Here is a 23,128-nt window from a genome sequence, read left to right as displayed (position 1 = left end):
ACCACAAACAATCTTACATGTTAGGATCCTGACGCAGTATGACGTAGTGTAATAATACTCAGCCAATAAAACAGGGAACCAAGCCATAAGGCTAATGAGCTGTAGAGGGAGTAGGTTAAATTATTGTCTCTAAACCCTTCCACTTGTCTGTTTCTCAGTATTTGGAGAGTAACTGTGTCACAGATTGCAAACTGTAATCATTCTTGTCACTTGAAGATATTTGAGTCTGTTCCCACCAGGAAAAGAGAAGCACATGAATTTCACCCCACCCCCAACCGAATCCCTACAATGTTTCCACTCTCAGGGATCTTTGACTCCCAACATTGCCTGTCTTTGGATAGCTGCTTACCTCCAGGGTTGCCTTGTCTCCAGAGCTGATGGTCTTTCTTCACCGTGGGAGCAGCTCTTACCTGCTCCTCCAGCATCAGTTTCCAGGCAGCTCTTTGTTCACCATGATAATAAAAACTTCTTTTCTTGCTCTTAAATGCCACGGTTGATTCAGTTGTGCAGTTTGCATAGGTGGCATTATACTTGTGAAGTGCAAAGTCTTTTTGCAGTGCACTGGGTACAGCAAGCCATGTGTTTTAACAATTTCATGTATGCCGATGACAATACCTCCTATGGTGTGACTATCACCCATACCACTTACAAGGTGGCACCTCACCCATGGGTATATATGGGAATATCAGTGTAATATTGCTGTTTGATTAAAATGAATACCATACCCTGTAACAGCGTAATGTCTGCCTTGTGTAGTGTAATACTGTATGATTCTCATATTCTGACTTGTAAGCTTTATTGCCATTTAATTGGTTAAAACAATAGGACAGTATTCACTCTCCTTCAGATCTATTTTCAGAATTAACAGGATATGGTTAGGATTGGTAGGCCTAAAATTAGACAGTCTGGCTTTAAGTTTGCTGATGTATTATACATGCAAATGATGCCATCCTACCTGTCTGCCTCACTCTTGTAAGCATGTAGAGTATTGAAATTGACAACAAACCTATATAATGCAGTCTCCTGTCTGCTCATACAAATAGAGCAGACAAGCACAATGGAGGCACAGCTCAGTGTGCATATCCCCGTTTGAAACATACACATCACTCTATGTTATGGTGCTGGTAACAGCTGCAAAAGAAGATAAAATTTTTTTGTGATATTGCAGTCCTTATTTTGTGGAAGTGAAAAGTTTTCCCCTCCCCTGCCCCCCATCTCCCTCTACCATCAGGCTAGTTACAAAAAATAGGATTCGTTTTTAGGCCTGTCTGACCTTGACAGTATCTAATTTCACTGTTAATAGGAATCAAACTCAACAAGCATAACCTCCTGAGGCTATCATTTAATGTGACATCTCCACAGCTCTGCCAGTGCAAAGTAGGTTCTTCTACCAGCAGTGTAGATATCAGTCTGTGGGATAACATTCACTCTTAGCAGGTGATGTGGGCTTTTTTTTAATCTCTACAATATCTTTGGCTTCATAAACAAAACCTGTGATCCAAAAAGATTCCTACACAAAATAATGTGTGAGGTTAATGTCATGATCAAAGAATTAATTTGCAAGATAATAAGCATCAACATTCCCATATGTAAGCAATGTGTGTTGACTGATAGGAATTGTACAACAGACTTTTCTGGAAGTTACAGAATTTTTTTTGGATTGCTAAGCCTTGAGTCTGCAAATAGTTTGCAAGTACTTAGTTTTCCATATGCAAATAATCCCATTCATTTCTATAGGACTTTTTACATGTGCAAAGTTAAGCACATGTTTAAGTGTCTGGAGGATCTGGGGCCTTATCGTCTTGCATTTATCTGTTTATCTTTCGACTAGGGCTGTCAAGCGATTAAAAAAATTAATTGCAATTAATCAACGCTGTTAATAATAGAATACCATTAATTTAAATATTTTGGATGTTTTCTACATTTTCAAATATACTGATTTCAATTACAACAGAATACAAAATGTACAGTGCTCACTGTATATTATTTTTGATTACAGGTATTTGCACTGTAAGAAAACAAAAGAAATACTATTTTTCGATTCACCTAATACAAGTACTGTAGTGCAATCTCTTTATTGTGAAAGTTGAATTTACAAATGTAGAATTATGTACAAAAAAAAGCACTAAAAAATAAAACAATGTAAAATTTTAGAGCCTGCAAATCCACTCAGTCCTACTTCTTGTTCAGCTAATTGCTCAGACAGACAAGTTTGTTTACTTTTTCAGGAGATAACGCTGCCCGCTTCTTGTTTACAATGTCACCGGAAAGTGAGAACAGATGTTCTCATGGCACTGTTGTAGCCAGCGTTGCAAGATATTTCTGTGCCAGATGAACTAAAGAATCATATGTCCATTCATGCTTTAACCACAATGCATCCATGCTGATGACGGGTTCTGATCGATAACAGTCCAAAGCAGTGAGGAGCAACACATGTTCATTTTTATTATCTGAGTCAGATGTCACAAGCAGAAGGTTGATTTTCTTTTTTGGTGGTTCAGGTTCTGTAGTTTCTGCATGGGAGTGTTGCTCTTTTAAGACTTCTGAAAGCATGCTCCAAACCTCGTCTCTCTCAGATTTTAAAAGGCACTTCAAATTCTTAAACCTTGGATTGAGTGCTGTAGCTATCTTTAGAAATCTCACATTGGTACTTTCTTTGCATTTTGTGAAATCTGCAGTGAAAGTGTTCTTAAAATGAACAACATGTGCTGGGTCATCATCCGAGACTGCTATAACATGAAATATATGGCAGAATGCGGGCAAAACAGAGCAGGGTACGTATAATTCTCCCCCAAGAAGCTCAGTCACAAATTTAATTAACACTTTTTTTTTTAATGAGCGTCATCAGCTTGGAAGCATGTTCTCTGGAATGGTGGCCAAAGCATGAAGGGGCATATGAATGTTTAGCGTATCTGGCATGTAAATACCTTGCACTGCTGGCTACAAAAGTGCCTTGCAAATGCCTGTACTCGCTTTCTGATGACATTGTAAATAAGAAGAGGGCAGTTTTATCTCCTGTAAACGTAAACAAACTTGTTTGTCTTAGCGATTGGCTGAACAAGAAGTAGGACTGAGTGGACTTGTAGGCTCTGAAGTTTTACATTGTTTTGTTTTTGAGCGCAGTCATGTAACAAAAAAAAATCTACATTCTTAAGTTGCACTTTCACGGTAAAGAGAATGCACTACAGTACTTGTATGAGATGAATTGAAAAATACTATGTCTTTGGTTTATCATTTTTACAGTGCAAATATTTATAATCAAAATAATATACACTGATTTCAATTACAACACAGAACACAATATATATGAAAATGTAGAAAAACATCCAAAATATTTAATAAATTTCAATTCATAGAATCATAGAATATCAGGGTTGTAAGGAACCTCAGGAGGTCATCTAGTCCAACCCCTGCTCAAAGCAGGACCAATCCCCAACTAAATCATCCCAGCCAGGGCTTTGTCAAGCCTGACCTTAAAAATATCTAAGGAAGGAGATTCCACCACCTCCCTAGGTAACGCATTCCAGTGTTTCACCACCCTCCTGGTGAAAAAGTTTTTCCTAATATCCAACCTAAATCTCCCCCACTGCAACTTGAGACCATTACTCCTTGTCCTGTCCTCTTCTACCACTGAGAATAGTCTAGAACCATCCTCTCTGGAACCACCTCTCAGGTAGTTGAAAGCAGCTATCAAATCCCGCCTCATTCTTCTCTTCTGCAGACTAAACAATCCCAGTTCCCTCAGCCTCTCCTCATAAGTCATGTGTTCCAGACCCCTAATCATTTTTGTTGCCCTCCGCTGGACTCTTTCCAATTTATCCACATCCTTCTTGTAGTGTGGGGCCCAAAACTGGACACAGTACTCCAGATGAGGCCTTACCAATGTCGAATAGAGGGGAACGATCACGTCCCTCGATCTGCTCGTTATGCCCCTACTTATACATCCCAAAATGCCATTGGCCTTCTTGGCAACAAGGGCACACTGCTGACTCATATCCAGCTTCTCGTCCACTGTCACCCCTAGGTCCTTTTCCGCAGAACTGCTGCCTAGCCATTCGGTCCCTAGTCTGTAGTTGTGCATTGGGTTCTTCCGTCCTAAGTGCAGGACTCTGCACTTATCCTTATTGAACCTCATCAGATTTCTTTTGGCCCAATCCTCCAATTTGTCTAGGTCCCTCTGTATCCTATCCCTGCCCTCCAGCGTATATACCACTCCTCCCAGTTTAGTATCATCCGCAAATTTGCTGAGAGTGCAATCCACACCATCCTCCAAATTATTTATGAAGATATTGAACAAAACTGGCCCCAGGACCGACCCCTGGGGCACTCCACTTGACACCAGTTGCCAACTAGACATGGAGCCATTGATCACTACCCGTTGAGCCTGACAATCTAGCCAACTTTCTACCCACCTTATAGTGCATTCATCCAGCCCGTACTTCTTTAACTTGCTGACAAGAATACTGTGAGAGACCGTGTCAAAAGCTTTGCTAAAGTCAAGAAACAGTACATCCACTGCTTTCCCTTCATCCACAGAACCAGTAATCTCATCATAGAAGGCGATTAGATTAGTCAGGCATGACCTTCCCTTGGTGAATCCATGCTGACTGTTCCTGATCACTTTCCTCTCATGTAAGTCCTTCAGGATTGATTCCTTGAGGACCTGCTCCATGATTTTTCCGGGGACTGAGGTGAGGCTGACTGGCCTGTAGTTCCCAGGATCCTCCTTCTTTCCTTTTTTAAAGATGGGCACTACATTAGCCTTTTTCCAGTCGTCCGGGACTTCCCCCGATTGCCATGAGTTTTCAAAGATAATGGCCAATGGCTCTGCAATCACATCCACCAACTCCTTTAGTGCTCTCGGATGCAGCGCATCCGGCCCCATGGACTTGTGCTCGTCCAGCTTTTCTAAATAGTCCCGAACCACTTCTTTCTCCACAGAGGGCTGGTCACTTCCTCCCCATGCTGTGCTGCCCAGTGCAGTAGTCTGGGAGCTGACCTTGTTCGTGAATTGGTGTTCTATTGTTTAACAGTGCGATTAAAACTGCAATTAATTGTGATTGATTTTTTTGAGTTAATTGCGTGAGTTAACTGCAATTGACAGGTTTCAGAGTAGCAGCTGTGTTAGTCTGTATTCGCAAAAAGAAAAGGAGTACTTGTGGCACCTTAGAGACTAACAAATTTATTTGAGCATAAGCATCCGATGAAGTGAGCTGTAGCTCACGGAAGCTTATGCTCAAATAAATTTGTTAGTCTCTAAGGTGCCACAAGTACTCCTTTTCTTTTTGCAATTGACAGTCCTACTTTCCACTAACCTACCACCTAACTTTCCAGATGACACCTTGTGAAATCAAGTTTGCTGTTCATGTGGAGTCAGTGCTGAACCATGTACCTCAACCTGAATACAGACAGCTGCTGGTGGAAGCTATTCTTGTTCTCACACTGCTGTCGGACATAGAGGTGACCAGCATCGGGGGCATAATCCATGTGGATAGAATAGTGCATGTGGCTAATGATCTGTTTCTTCAGGAACAGGTGGGTACAGCAGATTTCCAGTAATATCTGAGGGTGGAGTTGGGAAGGTATTGTGTTTGAAATGAACTTCATTCTTGGTATTTGTGAAAAATTATTTTTCCCTCCACAAAAAGCAAGTCATGTAAGCATCTTTTGAAAATGTATTCAGAAGATTAAAACCTCCTGTAATTAATGAAATACAGTCTCTTTTGCTGCAGTTTTACAATTATAGTGGGGTAATGCTCTCTCAAGTCTAAACATCTGTTTAAAATCACCTTTTACTTCACCAGATTACCAAAAACCAAAGGGCCGGTGTTTAAGTAGAGATGGGGAAAAACAAGCTAGTCATGTGTTACCAGAGAAATGCAAAAAATAAGGTCTGTAAAGGGGAACTTAAGAGAACTGAACTAGCATAGGTAGAGAAAAAGGTTCTAAATAACCTGTGTTGTCCTACAGTCTTTGGAAAGGAATTCATGAAGGGAGAACTGTTTTCCATATTCAGTGCAGATACAGTTGTAGTCCTGGTCTAGTATTTGTTTTTAAGTTTAGTAATTCTGATCTGAACACGGATATCTGATTTTCTCCTCCCCTCCTTTTTATTTTCCCCCTCTCAGAAATCACTTGGAGCAAATGATGACTTCTTGGAGCGAGACTTCGCCACAGGAATTTGCCACTTTTTCTATGACAGCGCTCCAAGTGGGGCATATGGAACTATGACATACTTAACGAAAGCTGTAGCCACCTATTTACAGGATTTCCTGCCTAGTACAGGCTGCCTGATGCAATAGGCTATGCCTCTTGATGAAAAGCAAAAGTAAAGATTCAGAAGCTCTTTTCCCCCTCTCCTCTCTCTTCCCTCTTCACTTACTGAACATATGTCTTTGACTCCACAGGATTTAAACGCCACTCATCATATGTGAGCACCAATCTGTAGGGACAGCTGAACAATGAAGATGGAATTTGGCTTAATTCCAGAACCATGAGAAACATGTACAATGAGTGACGCCTATTCTGCCCTAAGTGCAATGTGCAATTTAAAGTAAATTAAGTAAGAATTATGCACTTATGTCAAGAGGAAAATAATTAGTGTAGAGATCAAAAAATATAAATAGGGAGATGCTCCTCTGGCATAAATTTCCCAACTAAAGAGAGTAGATTTTTTCTGTATATTTGAATTAATTAACTCTCTCTTAAGCATGGCTTCTGTATGTTGATGTTGTGAATAGTTAAAGCACAGTTTAGGGTTCTCTTTCTCCGATTTATTCAGTTTCCATGTGATACCCAGGCACTATTTTCAATACACATTGAGCCAGATTCTGATCTCAATTACACCAGGGTGATGCAGGAGTAACTCCAATGAAGTCAAGCATGAGATCAGAATTATGACTGTCATAAATCGGTAGCCTTTCTCTGATGACATAGCATCTGCCTTGAGAAAGCTACATCGTTTGGACCAATGCAGCTTTGGAGAAGCTGATCTCTGACTTCCTCTTTTAAAGACAGTTTTATGCTTATGATTTATGCTTATGATCGTTTTGGGTAGATGAATAAACAGCTGCCTACAGATCCAAAAGATATGTTTCCTTCGCTCAAGCATGCTTTCTAAATCTTAATATCTTGTCCACTGTAAATGGCCTAGAAGATGAGATACTTAAGTGTCGCCCTTCCAGAATACCATCTGTACTTACTAGAGGAAGAGTTGGTGTGTGTTTCGTGTCCTTTGATTAGACAGATGCTCCTTCATCAGATGTAACTAGAACCATTAGTGGTGTTCTCCCTAATAGAAAAATCTCTCTTTAAACAGCACCAGGATAATACTTAGTACTCTTTAATATGTAGGCTGTTGTTGTATTTGTTTATATTAAATATACAGAGCCACAGTGCTCCCTCCTGTGGCTTAACCCAGGTGAGCTCAAGGTGGAGGAAGACAATGATTTCCCCTTGTTGACTTCCACTGAGGGGTGAGGCTTCCTCCTGTGGAATGGGCTGAATGAGTATCCACTGGTTCTTAGCTAGACCCCTGTTAGAGAGGTACAATAGCACAGTCATTTGTTGGTGTAATTACTGGCCAGTGCACAAGAAAGGGTTGGAGTAGATTCCAAGTGGCAGATTAGTAAAAGGGTAAGTAGAAATGGTACCATCCAGTCTCTCATTTTTACTTCTTATAAGTGACCTTGAGTGGGATCTTTCCTTAAGCACCAACACCCCTACGAAGAAAAATGGTCCTAGTGTTGTTAGAACTTTTGAACAGCACTTATTGGAGTCTTTCTACAGGGAAATATTTTTCCATCTCATACATTTTTAACTATTTTCCTAATTCCAAAATGTGTTGTCAGAGGAAAAATAATATCATCTGCCCAATCCACATGATCTCAACCAAGCTAGGTGGCAGGAGTCAAATTCACCCCCCCCCCAAAGCTGGGTATCTTGTAAGATACTACAGTGCACTGCTCCCACAGCAATGCACATCCAGACAGTATTTGGTGCAGGCTGGAGAGATGAGTGCCATAGAGTTGTCCCTTACTATGTCTTAGGCTTAGGAATTTCCCAAAGAGCAAGAAGATGCACAGCCTTTCTGGATAGAATGTACCTGGGGGGAGGAGGCAGGTGCATATGTGCATATTGCCCAGGCAAAGCGTTGTTAATGGTGTAAGGAGCAGGGATGAGTAGCTCAAATGCAGTTGTAAGTCAGTATCTTGTAGATGCCTATTTGTACTTTTGTTTAATCATAGCTCAGTTTTTATACATGTGCTGAGAGATTGATTTAGCTCATTTTCCAAGTAAATAAAATTTTCTCCAGTTTAAACAGGGCAAGCCATACATTGAAAAGTAATTTATGCTGTGTATGCATGTTCATAGGTGAGGGACTTATATAAACTCTTATTTTATTAGGTTCCTTATAAAGCTTCGGTAATGTCAATCATGCAGAGCATGCTTTTCATGCAGAGCCCTTTGATTGAGATGCAAGAAGGTTCTCTCTCAAATCTGTTTTAATGTGCTTTTTTAATTCAGTCTGAGACATTAACTGTTTAAAATTTGTAGAACAAGAGAAGACTGCTAAAATCTGACATCTGAATGCTGCTAAATAGAGATTTAAAATAGATTAGGGCCCATAGCAAAATTCCACCATTTACAAATTTAAATTTGTGTGTGCATGTAACTTTAAAAAAAAAAGGTTACCATTCATAATATGAACTAGCTTATGAACATACATGGTTTAGAAATACTGGGTTTTAGTCTGTCTAAAAGTGATACTAACACAATCAGTGAAGTGAAGTCATAGGAAAATACTTTTATGTAATTTAGAAGTCTGGGACAGTTCAGTACAAAAGGATGAGAAACAGTACAGCAAACTTTGAATTGCAGTGTGAACGGACCAATCACCCATGTATACTTCTAGATTGACTCACTCATCTGTTGCCTTGTCTCCTGAACTTCTGTTTTTAAAGGAATACATTAAAATCTGTACCATGCATTGGTGGAATCATTGTTCCTGAAACAGGGAAAACTTAACTGGGTCCTGAAGGTGTGTTGTAGCAACCTCTCTGGAGAGGATTCAGATGTGTTAGGGAGTTTATGAATCAACCATTATTGATTCCAGTGTGTGTTTCCAGCTAGACAAAATCTTTTTCAGTTTATTTAGGGTAAGCTCATTACCAAAGACTTGATTTGGTTGTCAGGCATCCCAGAGGAGTGAAAAATGAATGACATGTCCAACTTCTAACTCTGGGACCTAATTTATGGAAAATAAATAAGACAAGGGTAAACAGACACCTTATGTGTCTTGGAAATTGGGGCATTAATGGAATGGAAATAGAACCAACTGAGACCCACTGTTTTAGTTTGACAGGCAGTGCTTTTGCATCAGCAGACTGCAGCTGTCATGAAGGAAACACCTACACTACTTCCTTGAAATATCAGACATGTCTAAAAACAGAAAATTGGTCTGAGATGGTGCAGGGACCAGAATAATAAAATGGTACTCGTATACAGTGGATACTGTATAGAGGTGGTACGTCCAACTTTTGCATGAAGTAGTATTAGGGTTGTCTCCATTCATTGAATCAATGCTCTTTTCTCCCCTCTCCCAATTGTATCAGATACTTAACTGTTTAACATTGTTGTTAGAATTTTGTTAAGCTTTTACTGTTTAATCATTAGTTCTGACATGTTGCCTAAACGTAGCACTCTTCACTTTCACTGTGTGTAATCAGTCCTCAGACAGCCTTACAAAACAGAGAGGAAAACTTAATAGGCCAGGCACAAAAATCTGTTCATATTAGTTATGGGTTACTTGCTCATCAAATTTTTAAAAAAAGCTTGTTCCAGGGAAGTAGAATTTGGCAAAGTTGTTCACAACACCCTTGAAGGTAAATATTATTCATACTTTACAGAGGGGGAAACTGAAATAGAGCAATGAAGTGACTTGTCCAAAGCAACCACATGGGCTATCTTGGCATTGACATAGCTTTTCTGAAGGATAAGTAAGTGGATGTGCATCATCATGAAGTTTACCTTGGCTGTTAGTTACAAAGGAATCCATGACAGAAGGCACTCTACAGCATACATGGAGAAACAAATCAAGAACTGAATCTAAACTCTCATTTCATTAATGTCCCATTTCCCCCAGCAGGGCCAAGCCTAATTTGGGGCCTCATCCACTGCCCATTGAAGTCAGTGGAAAGACTTCCATTGACTTCACTAGGCTGCTAGCTGAGCACTCTTGAAAAATCTGGCTATTAGTGTACATAGAGCGCTCAATAGCCTATTCCTAAGAGGCAGTCTGTACCCCTGTTATGGAAACATTGGTGCAGTTTAAATACAGCAGAAATCTCCACTGGATATTCCCAGCCACATATCTATGGATCACTGAGTGGTAAGCCACCAGTGCTGGGTTTACCACCAGTCTCATAAAAATGTGGCTAGAGGTAGCGTACACATCTGTCACTAACAACTTCTTTACATACGTCTAGTACTTTTAACAAATGCTATGAGAGGTTACAGTAATGGATCTCTTAATATGTGGATACTAAGAATGGCCATACTGGATCAGACCAAAGGTCCATCTAGCCCAGTATCCTGTCTTCCAACAGTGGCCAATGCCAGGTGCCCCCGTGGGAATGAACAGAACAGGTAATCGTCAAGTGATCCATTCCCTGTTGCTCATAATGCACAATATAGATGGGATATGTGTTTTCTGATGATGTTATTCAAAATGCCCCAGCAGGTCCTTCCTGCAACACCCGATCAGAGTTGTGTCATAGGCTTACTTTTAAAAAGTGTGTGCTCTTAAGAGAGGACTCCTCCAAAAGAGATTATAAAAAATATATTGTAAAAGTAGATCTTTCCTACAGGTGCAGCTCTCTCTCCCAGCCCTGGAGGAAGGTGTGGCCAGCATGTGACCAATATCATTAATACAGCATATACTGTAGGAGCGTAGGTCAATATTGAGAGCAAAAGAATGCATGCTAGCCAGCCATTGTGGCTCATAGCCTCGTGTGTATGTATGTCCACACTATGATCATCAGTACTTTTTTAAAAATGAGAATGCAGTGCTTCTCTTTGCACCAGCCATATTCATATGAACTATTTTAAGTGTAAAGTGGGACAGTAATGCACCATGGTTTTCCAGATGTAAACAGACTTTAGAAATGGTGGCTCAGCAGAGGATGTTACTACATTTTGGGATTAATTTAAAAAGCTTTAAAGGTGGTTATCTTCTTCTGCTCACCAATCAACTCTGCTTTGAGTGAGTTATTCTTCAGTAAAATTAACTGTGGCTAAATGTATCTTTCAAATCCCTGGGCTGAAACTTTCTATTTTTTACCCTACATGGTATTATTTACAAAATTAGTTTTTGGTAGGGTTTCTTTTTCTTTCTTTTCTTGTTATAAAGGATCCCAAAATGCTTTTAAAATTTCACTCAGAACATCACCATCCATGCACAGCATGAAAAAATGTGTCCAGCCCTTCCCACTATCAGATGTAGATGGGGTGGGGGCAGGAGGGAAACTGGGGCTCCCGTTCCTCTAAACAGCAGGAAGGGTGGAAGGAGAGCCCAGAGCTCATAAGTGCTAGAACTAGGGTTGAAGTGATTTCTGTTATATATACATGGATTACAGTTTGGTTCAATCATTCTCAGCACCCCCACTATCCAAATTGTTCCAGCGCTCCTCTCCCCTGGAACCTGGCAGCATAAAGGGAAGAGACTTGAGCATCTTTTCCCTCTCAGCAGCAGCACCTTTGTTTATCCAGGGAAGGGGCTCAGGACACTATTGCCCATGACTGAGCATGAGGTATGAGCTCTCCATTATCCTCCTGCTGAGTGGCAGGAAGCTCCCCTGCATAGCAAGCTCTCTGGGAAACTTCTAGGAACCCTAAAGGGGATGAGGGGTAGCATATACCACCTCCAGCCAGCTGACCGAGGACACTTTTCTGGAGTGTGCATCCCCAGTACCATTGTACATGCTTGTTTTCTCCTCCGGCCAAATACCTCTCACAATGGGCGATGTGCTTTGCCTCTACCCCCTAGCCCTGGCCCTTATCACTGCATGTGAAGATGCTCCTATGTCTTTTAACCACAAGCCATTTTTATGCCAAACCCAACCTCCATGGGCAGAGTTCTCAGGCACCATAGTCACAATGTTTAGGGCTAGCACTGACCAGGAAAACCTTGATCCCCCTCAGAAAATGCAGTTCTTTTGAAAAGCTTTGTGAAATTGTGGCAATTCCACCAACATGGCATTTAGGAGAAAATACAAAAAAGATCCAACGATAAAAAACGTTTTGAGAATGAAAAAGTAATTTCAAAACAAAAAAAACCCATATAGTACAAATTGTCCAAAGTCAACATTGAAATAAAAAAGCAATGTTCAGAAATTCTGAAGTTTTCAGGTTTTGTTCCAAGGTGAAATGAAGACAAATTTCAAAATCCTTCAGGAAATGGCATTGCCTTTACCTAGCTGTCTCCTGGGCCTATTGGGGGGATGGGCATGTGTAAGAACTTCCCCTGCCCTCAACTTGACACTTTTATCCATATCTGGCATCAAACTAACCCAGGTTGAGAGTCTGAAATGTACAGAACATTTCCCCCCTGCTCCCCCTTTATTCTTTAGCTGCCTTCGAACCCTTATATTCCAGTGAGGGGCGCAGCATAACAACAGACTGACATCCCAAATGCTATGAGTGAAGTGGGAATTCTGATCCCTTTGATGCAAAACATCCAGTCACTTCAGGGAACCTATTGTCAAGCATGAGTATTGATGAAACTTGTTTACATTTCTGTGTGCTACATACCTGCAGTTTGATTATTTTAAATGAAAGCCTGTTGTGATTCCTGACTGAGCCCATTTTTTTCCATAGGCAGGGTCATTTATGAGTGGACTGCAACCTTTTGGACAAATTCCTATTAATTATAGTTTTACAGTTCGATACCACAGAGCTGGGATTCTAGATCTATACCCACATATACAGAAGAAGCATGTACAGCTTCATAGACCTATTCCACGGTCTTAAAAACCTTTTGCATGCAATAGAGAACCCAAGGAACATAGAATTCAAAGTCATTGACAGCTGCACATAATGCAGCACCCTACACAGTTGGGATTATTTAGAAATCTGACTGAATTTCATGAGTTGTCATATAACAAAGCGTTCCTTGTAGTTAGGTACTGCATTTCTGCACCCAAAGGAAACGATCGATCATATGGAACAGAAAACTCAGCTCCCACGATTGAGATTCACGATATTTGCTCTTAAAAACAATGCAGCTGAAAGGGCCAAGGAACAGACTGTCACCAGAGCATACTAGGTGCTTTGAGTTTATTTCCAAATTCTTGTCACGCTTAGACAAGAAATTTATTTCCAAATTCTTGGAGGCTTGGTCCTAATGAGGAGGTATGCATGTTTCTAGAAGTGTGAGTATTCTTTTAGTTATTACAAAGGCAAATTTGCATAGAACTTTTAATAAATGCGATTTAAATGAACATTTTCTAAATAAGCTTCCCTAAATCCTGAAGTGCCATAAGGGGATGGATGGGGCAGGTGGCCCAGGGGAGCTGTCAGGGGGCAAGAAGCGGGGGGGGAGGGGTCGGATAGGAGGCAGGGACTGGGCCACACCTGGCTGTTTGGGGAGACACAGCCTCCCCTAACCGGCCCTCCATACAATTTTGGAAACCTGATGTGGCCCTCAGGCCAAAAAGTTTGCCCGCCCTGATGTAGACTCATGCAGTGCTTAATTTTTGCCAGGGCTGAGCCCCAGCACCTCTAGGCTTGACAGTTCATAGCCCTGGCATCACAGGGCTTGCCACATCAGTTATGAATGTAAAAAAAATTTCTTGAGCCCCAGCACCTAATTGCTTGAGCCTCAGCACCGCTTTCATTACAAAATAAGCAGTGAACTCATGGAACAGGTTCCCTTACCTCTCTGATGTCAGGTCACATCAGTTGCCCCATCTTTGGCTGGAGGACTGCAGGGTTGCCTGGTAAATTGTTGCTTTGGTGTGTGTCTCTCCTCCCTGGAGTCCTTTCACATCTAGCTGTTTCGGGTGGTGAACAGATTACTTCCCTTTGGGGTTTCTGCCCCATCACAGGCTCTCACTACAGCGCCTTTCTGGGCTGCTTCCCCAGCTTTAGTCACAGGTCTGAACGCCAGGTCTGCTTTTTCCCCATGCCTTAAAAAGCAACCCATGCCATATATATATAGTCCTGCAGTCATCTTAGCTCGGTCACATGTTCCTTCAGACACATGATCCTGCAACCCCCTCAGTCCATTTTAGGGCCAGATCTCCCAGAATGCCATTGTTGGCACTGAACCAGGACTGGCACATGCTTGCTTATAATTTCCCTTAAAAGGCCAGGGCACATCCCATTACGGCCCTCATCCTACTGCTGAGCTCCGTGGTTGGATGCTTGAATCTATGAAGGGCCCCAAATGATATTCTGTACAGACAGCACCAGAGCCACAGATGCTTAGGGATGCTTTTCTCTTTAAAAATTCTATTATTTTTAGCAGGGCCTGAAGAGTAATTCGCTTGCAGGAAATCAACCTAACAAGGAGTGCCAGCCTCTCAAATCTCAGGGGTTAAAACATGACAAATTGTCCGTAACTAAAGCTGCAGAGCACAAAACAGCTGCCCTTTCTTTTATTTAGCATCTTTTGTGGGCAGGCTTTCAGTAGAAAACACCTAACAGCAAGGATAGTATGAATGTGGGTGGTATTTTTCAGCGATTTCGAGTGCTACTAACTATGTGCCCCCATGCTCTGGGAGTGTCCCAAACAATAGGATGTATATAATCCCAGGCCAGGTCCACACTACAAAGTTAAGTTGAATGCATGTAAGTCAACATCAAGCCCCTGATTTAAGCAAGTCGATCCTGCGTGTCCACACTACGCTCATTATGTCGGCCGTGTGCATTCTCACTAGCAGGGCTTGCATCGACAGTAGCTAGCTCACAGTGCACGTAGCTGAGTAGAATGTTGGGCTGGGCTTGCAATGCCTTATGGGATAAAACATTGGCACAGGTGGTTATGGGAACATGGCATTAGCCTCCCATGATGCACTTTCCTCCCTCCCGCCCTGAAATCAACAGCCAACAAACCAAGCCTTTGCACGCCTTTTTTCATAAACCTGGGTTACCCATGCAGATGCCATAGCATGATAAGCATGGCCCCCCACTCAGCTGTACACTGTTGTTGTGAGCATTACAAACACCTCGCACCTTATCATGCAGTATTTACACCGCTGCTACAGGAGCCGCAGCACAGAACAAGGCGACGGCACGCAAGCAGCCCTGCTCACAGCCATAAAGTGGAGCCATTGGCAGTTGCTGTCGACAGTCACGCATCACCTTGACACGCCTGAGTGCCGTTTCTGGGCCCAGTAAACAAGCACTGACTTGGGGGTGTGTGTGCATCGTTATCCAGCTATGGGATGATGAGCAGTGGCTGCAGAACTTTTGAATGGCACTTTCCAGGAACTGTGTGAAGCGCTTTCCTCAGCCTTGACGTGCAGCAATCCTAAAATGAGAGCTTCTCCGACAGTGGAGAAGCGAGTGGCAATAGCTCTGTGGAAGCTTGCAATGCCAGACTGCTACTGGTCAGTAGGGCATGAATTTGGAGTGGGTAAATCTATTGTGATCCAGGTGTGCAGGGACATCAATGGACTTCTAAGAAAGGTAGTGACTCTGGGCAAAGTGCAGGACCTAGGGGATGGTTTTGCCGCAATGGAGTTCCCTAACTGCGGTGGAGTGATACACGGAACACACATCCCTATCTTGGCACCAGACCACCTGGCCAAAGAGTACATAAACCACAAGGGGTACTTCTCAATGGTGTGGCAAGTGCTGGTGGATCACAGGGGCCATTTCACTGACATCAGCATGGGATGGTCGGGAAAGGTGCATGACGCGTGCATTTTTAGGAACACAGATCTGTTCAGAAAGCTGCACACAGGGACTTTCTTTTCAGACTGCAAAATAACCACTGATGATGTTGAAATGCCAGTTCTGATTCTGGAAGACCCAGCCTACCCCTTGCTCCCATGGCTCATGAAGCTGTACACAGGCAGGCTAGACAGCAGTAAGGAGCGGTTCAACCATAGGCTGAGCCAGTGTAGAGTGGTGGTGGAATGTGTCTTTGGATGTTTAAAAGGGCACTGGTTTGTTTGCTTACTGGGTTAGACCTTGGTGAAAGCAATACCCCATTGTTATTGCTGCCTGCTCCATAATGTCTGTGAAACAAAGGGAGAAAAGTTTCTGGTGGGGTGGGGGGGTTGAGGCAGATTGTCTGGCAGCCAATTTTGAGCAGCCAGACACCAGGGCAATAAGAAGAGCACAATGAGGGTCAGCATCTGTGTCTCCATGAGGCTTTGAAAACCAGTTTCAGCAATGAGCCACAGTAATGTGACACTTATCTGTTTTGTTCCTTACCAAACTGTCCCCTCCATTGCACTTTCTCCCCTGTAAACTCCACCCCCACCAACCACTGTGTGTTGAATGAATAAGGAGCCTTTTCTCCTCAATTTGTTAAGTTTTATTATGCACACAAAGACACAGAGACAGCAAAGAAAAGTAAGAACCTTTTGCCCCAGGTTATCTGTTATACAGTGAGGGGAGAAAGAAGGACAGCTTGCTTACAGATGCACTGCAAGAACAATCAAAGTCTGAGAATGGGCGCCTTCTGGTCCTTGTACTCTCCCCCCGTGTTGAGTGCAACGGGATGCCGGACTTTCCCGCCTCGCCTCACAGGACGTTTTGGGGAGGAGGATGTAGAACTGGGCGATGATGGCAGCAGGTTCAGCGTAGGCTGCAGCAGGACTCTAACATCCAGCTGCCTTTCCTGAACCTCAGCCAGATGCCTCACCATGTCTGTTTGCTCCCTCATAATCTGCAGCATCTCTGCCTGTGTGGCACCCTCTTATTCCTTGCATGATCTCCTGTCCTCTCTGTCCATGACCTGGTTCTTGGTCAAGGTAATCCTCCATGATCTGCGCTCCGTCTTGTCACTCTCGGAGGCACGCATTAACTCATTGAACAGGTCCTCCCAAGTCTTCTTTTTCCGCTTTCTAATCTGGGAAATTCTCTGTCCTGGTGTGGAGGATGTGCCGACGGACAAGGTCTCAGCTCCAAGGAATGCAGAGCACAAGGGTAGCATTGACAGTGTATCCAATGAAGTGAGCTGTAGCTCACGAAAGCTCATGCTCAAATAAATTGGTTAGTCTCTAAGGTGCCACAAGCACTCCTGTTCTTTTTGCGAATACAGACTAACACGGCTGCTACTCTGAAACCAGTGTATACATTGTTTCTGGTGCAAGGATAAATTTTTGATTAAAAATACAGCCCTCAATACACTTCACTGCAAGCCCCAGTGTAATCACAACCACTGGCTATTGCAAGAACCGATATGCTGCTCTAGCCATGGTGAGTAAGGCCACAAGGCATCCGTGAGACGTCTTGTGCTGCTGCTTTTGTAAGACATCCTTGGGATCACAGGTTGGTACTTGAGAAAAGCAGCAGGCTGGATGGTGCTTGAGGGCAGGCACCAGTGTAAAGCCCCCCAAATAGTTTGTTTTTTACAAAAGCAGCAATGGGTTGGGGGGATGGAGACAAACAGGAAGCAGCCACTGTCCCCCTCCGCCCCAATACTGCTTGCAATACACAGTGACGCCTTCCAACCACAACCATGGCATGCTCAGGAAACAGATTACATACACAACCCAGATTTCACCAAAAAGGGGACGGATTACTCGTTTGCAGTTTAAGGGCTAGCATTCAAAACTTCCCCCGTTTTCCCTAGGTGACCCTATGGAATATCACTCTGAGGGTAACAGAGGTGGAAAGGGAGCAGATGCTGTAAGTGTCTGGGTACTTATGCTGCAATGCTGTGTGCTGAAATGATGCCAGCAGGGTTAATACTGGAGTGGCGCGGGAAAGTGTCCTACCATGGTGGACGAAATAAGGCAGCCATTCCCGGAAACCTTCATGAAAGCTTCCTAGACATCTCCATGGAGGATTCCTGGGCCATCCCAGGCACATAAACAGTCTTTTTTCAGACAGCACTCTCTGCGTAGCTGGAGTGGCTATCAATACCCCCTACGCCTTCTTTTTTGTTCAGATTAAACATAAAAAAACCATAGCATGTAACCCCTACAGTTTGATTGGAAATATGTACTCACCAGAGGTGCCTTTCCTGACATCATGGTCCGCTGCCAACTGGTCCTGTGAAGGGATGGGCTCCACGGTTAAAAACAGTTCTTGGCTGTCAGGGAGAATGGATCCTCTGCTTGCCTGCCTCACAGTCTCCTCCTCCTCCACAACGTCCTCCTCATTGCTGCTCGAGTTCACCCGGGATGTTTTGGGATAGTGGTGGGGTCACTGCCGAAAACCGCATGCAGCTCCTCATAAAAGCAGCATGTCTGTGGGACAGAACCAGAACGACTGTTTGCCCCTCTTGTCTTCCGGTATGCTTGCCAAAACTCCTTTATTTGCACATTGCACTGCTGTGCGTCCCCATGCCCTGCGCAATCTTGGCATAGATGTTAGCGTTTTTTCTCCTGGATTGGAGCACTGCTTGCACAGACTCCTTCCCGCACGGCAGTAAGATCCACCACCTGCTGTGGATCTTATTGCTGGAGCACGTTTGCAGCCTTGAGTCTCCATGATCAGCTGTGCTGGTAAGCTCTCCATGCTGATCAATGAAAATTCAAAAGTTCCCGGGGCTTTAACAGGGGAGAGTCTGTTTCCTGTGTACCTGGCTGATGTGCCGTCAAATTGAAAGTATTCTCCACAGGGGAGCACTGAGAGACACCTTCTGAGGCCAATTCATTCGAATTACACAATGCAGTGTCTACACTATCCCCATGTCGACCCATGGATGTCGAATCAAGCACTAAGCCTCTAATGGAGGTGGAGTACAGAAGTTGACTTTACTTAGGTCAGCGGAAGGGACTTGGTAGTGTAGACACATACATTATTAGATTGATTTAATGCGGCTTATGTTGGCCTAAGTTTGTAACATAGACCAGGCCCCAGTTTAAAAGCAAGAACTGATGCCAAATTCCAGATTTTGCTTTCTTCTGGAAGGAGTCTGCAGAGTATCATTTCCTTTATAGTACCTGTAAGTCACCTGCAGTACACACCTCCGGGCTTCCCGACTTGGAGATCATGTTAACGTTACGGTGGCCTGTTGTATATTTCCTCACTTTCCAAGTTTGGTATATACTGAAGAAAAGAAAAATAATGCATTATCAAAAGCATCTTCATTCTCTATAAAGCAGAATCTTCTAAAGACACACTGAAACAATAGTCAAAGTAATTCTGCTGTTCGCAGTCAGCCCTTGAATAAGAAAATGAGGGAAATATAAAAGCCACACATTTCTATTTGGGATTCTCACTTTTTTTAATTTTAAAGCCATTTTTTTTCCAATAAAATGCACCTTCCTATATTTCTTACAAGTGAGTTTGCATTTTTGAGACAGGAGGTAGTCAATTTTAACAGTTTCAAAAAAGAAAAGAGCTCAATTTATCTACTATAGTTATAGCAGCACTGTAGCAAAGCTCCGACTCACCAGTGTAGCGTCTCCTGCTGGTCATCCAGGAATTAGCTCGATTCCAGCTTCGGAGTACCTCCTGCTGGCTGGTGTCTTCCTACCGGTACCTGCTTTCTGTAAATCTCAACCATTTGTAGCACTTCAGGCCCCGCATCCCTCCCGGACCCCGGTACCTCTTATCTTGGAGTACTGCCCCACAGCAGTACCCCCACACTCTGGGTCTCCCCTCCCAGGGGAACCCCAACCCCCTCTACCCATCTTGCCTCAGTGGGTGCTGCCATTCATCCTCTAGCCCCTGCTCTCAGGGGCAAACTGCAGTCCGTAATGGCCACTCATCACTGGCAAGGGAGTTGGACCTGCTGCCTTTCTAGCCGCAGCTGCCTCCTTGCAGCCCTAATACTTCCGCTGGCCTTTAGCAAAGCCTCAACCTGGGGACTCAACAGGCCACATCTCCTCAGCTCTGCCTGCCCTTCCCCAGCCCTGCTCTGCTCTGCCTCAGGTACCCTGCTTGCTCTCCCAGGCAGCCGCGTCCTCTCTACTTCTCAGCTGGAGCAAGAGTCTCTCCTACTCTCTCAGCCTGCCCTTTTATCAGGGCCAGCTGTTCCGTAATTGGGTGCAACCACACCTGTGGCTGATTACCCAAGCAACCTCCCTTGGCTGCTTCTAATCCCTTTCTGACCCCCGCCAGAAGCACCAAAGTATCTAAAGACTATGGGCATGATACAAAGTTTGTTGAAGTCAATGAAAAACAAGACACCTAGATCCTGTACTTCTGACTCAAGCAAAATTCTCATTACAAATAATGGGAGCTTTGCTTGGATAAAGAGTAGTGTTTTAGGCCTAGTATAGTACTAGTTTATTAATGTGAGTAGACAATTCAAAGTCTGAATTGTCAAAAGTCAAAATATATAAATGCAAATCTACAGTACAAGCATTTTTTACCTCAATTACAACTGAAAAGTAAGGAAGATATCTGGAAGATCATTTCCCTCCCATTCTGTTTTTGAGTGTTATTTAAATAATCACCATTATTTTTTCCAGTCCTGGGGTACCTTCCTTGTTCTCCATGCTTGAAAAATAATTGGAATGATTCAAGTAAACTCATGAGTTCACTGCCTTCAAACCTGAAACGAGTGTCATCCACACATGCTTCTTACTGATACCTTTGCATGCAGTACTTACAAGGTCTTCAGTGCTTCTAACTGGGACTGATCCTTCCAATGGAAAAATATTCTTAGACTTCAGTGAGAGTGGGATTAGGCCCCAATGGCCAGAACATTTTGTTGTTAAAGTAAGACTTCACAAGCTCACCTATAGGCCTTTATTACTCTACTTATCCCCTTTGTATCATACTAGTTGATTCTGCTTTTTTGCAAGCTAATTCTCTGTACAGACAAATACTGCTTCTTCTGTTAACCCTAATATCACTAAGCAGTCCCTTCTACAGTAACACTGGCCACCTATTATTCTTTCTTTTATTCTGTTTCAGAGAAAGTGTCATTTGTTGCGGTTTATGATGGCACACAATGTTCCAGAATTGTTCCACATAGATACTTCCTCCCACTGCATCAAGCTCAGTAATTTTCTTAATATCTCACACTTTGCTTTTTTGGAATGTAAACCCCTTGTACGACTGTGTTCCATGTACCCATTCCATATGATGTTCAAATCCAAGAACTTTGTCTTTGCTATGTTGAAGCATCTCGTGCGCAGTGCCACAAAGCTTCCTTATTACCATCATTTTCTTAGTCAATTCCTCTTTAATAAAATGCCCAAGTTATTTATGGAGGAAATCAGTGTTCTACTGTGATCCATACAAGACCAAAACCAGTGAAGCAGGATAATATACCACATTTTTAATTGCTTTGAAAGCTAAGATTTTTATTCTGTTATTGACCACATATTTATGCCCATGCAAGACAATAACATGTATTTTGAGTTTAAACTTAATGGATCTCCATTCTTATCATAATGAGACCTATTCAGAAAAAAAAACAACATAAGGGCAGGCTTTTCAAAAGAATTTCATTAACTATCCTAGCACACGGGGGAATCAGTAACAAGCAAACACTTTGTCTTTAAATAATAGGCTATGTATGTAAACAATAGTAAGAGAGGTAGTATTGAACTGAAATTATTAATTTATTAGCATCATGCAAAATACTAGTTTAAATGTAGAATAGTTTCTGTAGATGAGTGTTTCTCCTCTCAGTTTTCAACCTTAGGAATAGCTGGTCCAAAGGATCTCTACTTTTCCCTATCATATCCCTCATTGGAAACACCATCTGATCAATCAAGCAGGACCAGAAAGGACTTCCTTCAGAGTACATCAATTCTTCTCATCTGTGAGGACTGTTGTTGAGCCACACAAAGAAGATCACCTTAACTTCCCACAAGGTTAAAGGAGCTACACTGGCAGTGATCAAGTTCCCAATGGTCAGGCGATAAAGAAACAAGGACTGGAATCAAACAAGTTGCTAATATGGCCGTGTCCTGCTCTACCATCAGGCAACCAACCACCCCATAAGAAGGCAGTTAAAGTTTTTCATCTCTTCTCTCTCATCATTAATATCCTCCTGTGTAGCAGCTGTCCACAGTTTACAAGTGGCTGAGCAATGACTTCCCCAAACAGCACAATGCTTCTGGTTCTCCACCTCATATGTTTACCATGCTGCCTTATCAGAACGAGCAGTCCATTCTCTCTCAGACAGGCATTATGTTTCTCAGTGCAGCATAATATCACCAGCAAACATGCAAGTTCCTGACAAGAACTTCTGACACGAATTCTGCTTCTACTTGTTTTCAAATTTATTAACCACATGAAAGGCCTCTAAAAATTCATTGAAGTCAATGCTGCCATCTTTGTTGAAGTCAATGCTGCGGGCTAGGTTGTCAATGGATTCATCATCTATGTCGATTTTGAGATGAGAATTGAAGAGCTTCCATGTCTGGCGAAATTCCTCAATGGAGATCAGACCTAAAGGAGACAGAAGGGGGAAGCAGTGCACTATTCAACTCACCTGTCTCCCCTCAAAAGGGCTATCTGCCACCTACCACCTTTGGAATTTATTTGCTATATAATGACGGCTGGAGACACACATCACTTACCCACAATAACAACAAATAGATGCTTCATAGACCTGTAGTAGTAAGCAGAAATTACCCCAATGTACCTGAATGATCTTTGTCAATGATGTTAAAGATTATCTCCAGATCAGTTCTGTATCTGTACAAGGTTTCCACCAAAGCTGGTTGAACCTAAAAAGATTTTGAAATTACAATCCGTGGGCAGATCGTACCTCAATCTGATTTAGACTAACAAACAGGACAGACATTGTACCAATCTAAAAAACAAAACTAATACACAAAGCATACATTTTCAAACATTAAAAAGACTCTTTTAGCACAGCTTCCAAGCAGGGGTTTCTCTCCGGCCCTGAACAAACCGCAGTAGACAATACTTGTCTGTCTTTCAGTTGCCAGATACGTTGCCACTGGGTGGCAGTGAGAATTGTCACTGGGATAAGGAGCCTTTCACATCTATGATAAGTGATTATTAATGAAAG

The 23,128-nt window shown here is 42.7% G+C and overlaps 2 protein-coding genes and 1 long non-coding RNA gene across 11 annotated transcripts in view; 1 reads left to right on the top strand and 2 right to left on the bottom strand.

Annotated features, from left to right (window-relative positions):
* Positions 1-8,987, top strand: part of PHKA2 (phosphorylase kinase regulatory subunit alpha 2) — a 70,841-nt gene extending 61,854 nt beyond the window's left edge. For 8 of the 9 annotated variants that reach the window (XM_073356658.1, XM_073356649.1, XM_073356639.1 and 5 more), the window contains 2 exons: positions 5,335-5,535; positions 6,129-8,987. In XM_073356658.1, coding sequence (XP_073212759.1) covers positions 5,335-5,535; positions 6,129-6,302 — 375 coding nt within the window. In that variant the 3' untranslated portion in view covers positions 6,303-8,987. The remainder of the gene's footprint in view (positions 1-5,334; positions 5,536-6,128) is intronic. The other variant, XM_073356619.1, reaches the window with a different exon arrangement.
* Positions 323-20,149, bottom strand: LOC140915958 (uncharacterized). Its single transcript, XR_012160330.1, has 4 exons — positions 19,581-20,149; positions 19,128-19,233; positions 18,189-18,428; positions 323-1,131 (listed from the first exon to the last, which is right to left on the bottom strand). It is a non-coding gene; the product is annotated as an uncharacterized lncRNA (long non-coding RNA).
* Positions 20,150-21,212: 1,063 nt separating this feature from the next.
* Positions 21,213-23,128, bottom strand: part of PPEF1 (protein phosphatase with EF-hand domain 1) — a 56,715-nt gene continuing 54,799 nt past the window's right edge. The window contains exons 16-17 of the mRNA XM_073328038.1: positions 22,736-22,820; positions 21,213-22,539 (exon numbers count right to left, since the gene is read on the bottom strand). Coding sequence (XP_073184139.1) covers positions 22,355-22,539; positions 22,736-22,820 — 270 coding nt within the window. The 3' untranslated portion in view covers positions 21,213-22,354. The remainder of the gene's footprint in view (positions 22,540-22,735; positions 22,821-23,128) is intronic.

This window comes from Lepidochelys kempii, chromosome 1, assembly GCF_965140265.1.
Source record: "Lepidochelys kempii isolate rLepKem1 chromosome 1, rLepKem1.hap2, whole genome shotgun sequence".
Classification (NCBI taxonomy): domain Eukaryota; kingdom Metazoa; phylum Chordata; order Testudines; family Cheloniidae; genus Lepidochelys; species Lepidochelys kempii.
Note: the sequence above shows the minus strand (reverse complement) of the source record. Positions and strands in the feature narration are given on the sequence as shown.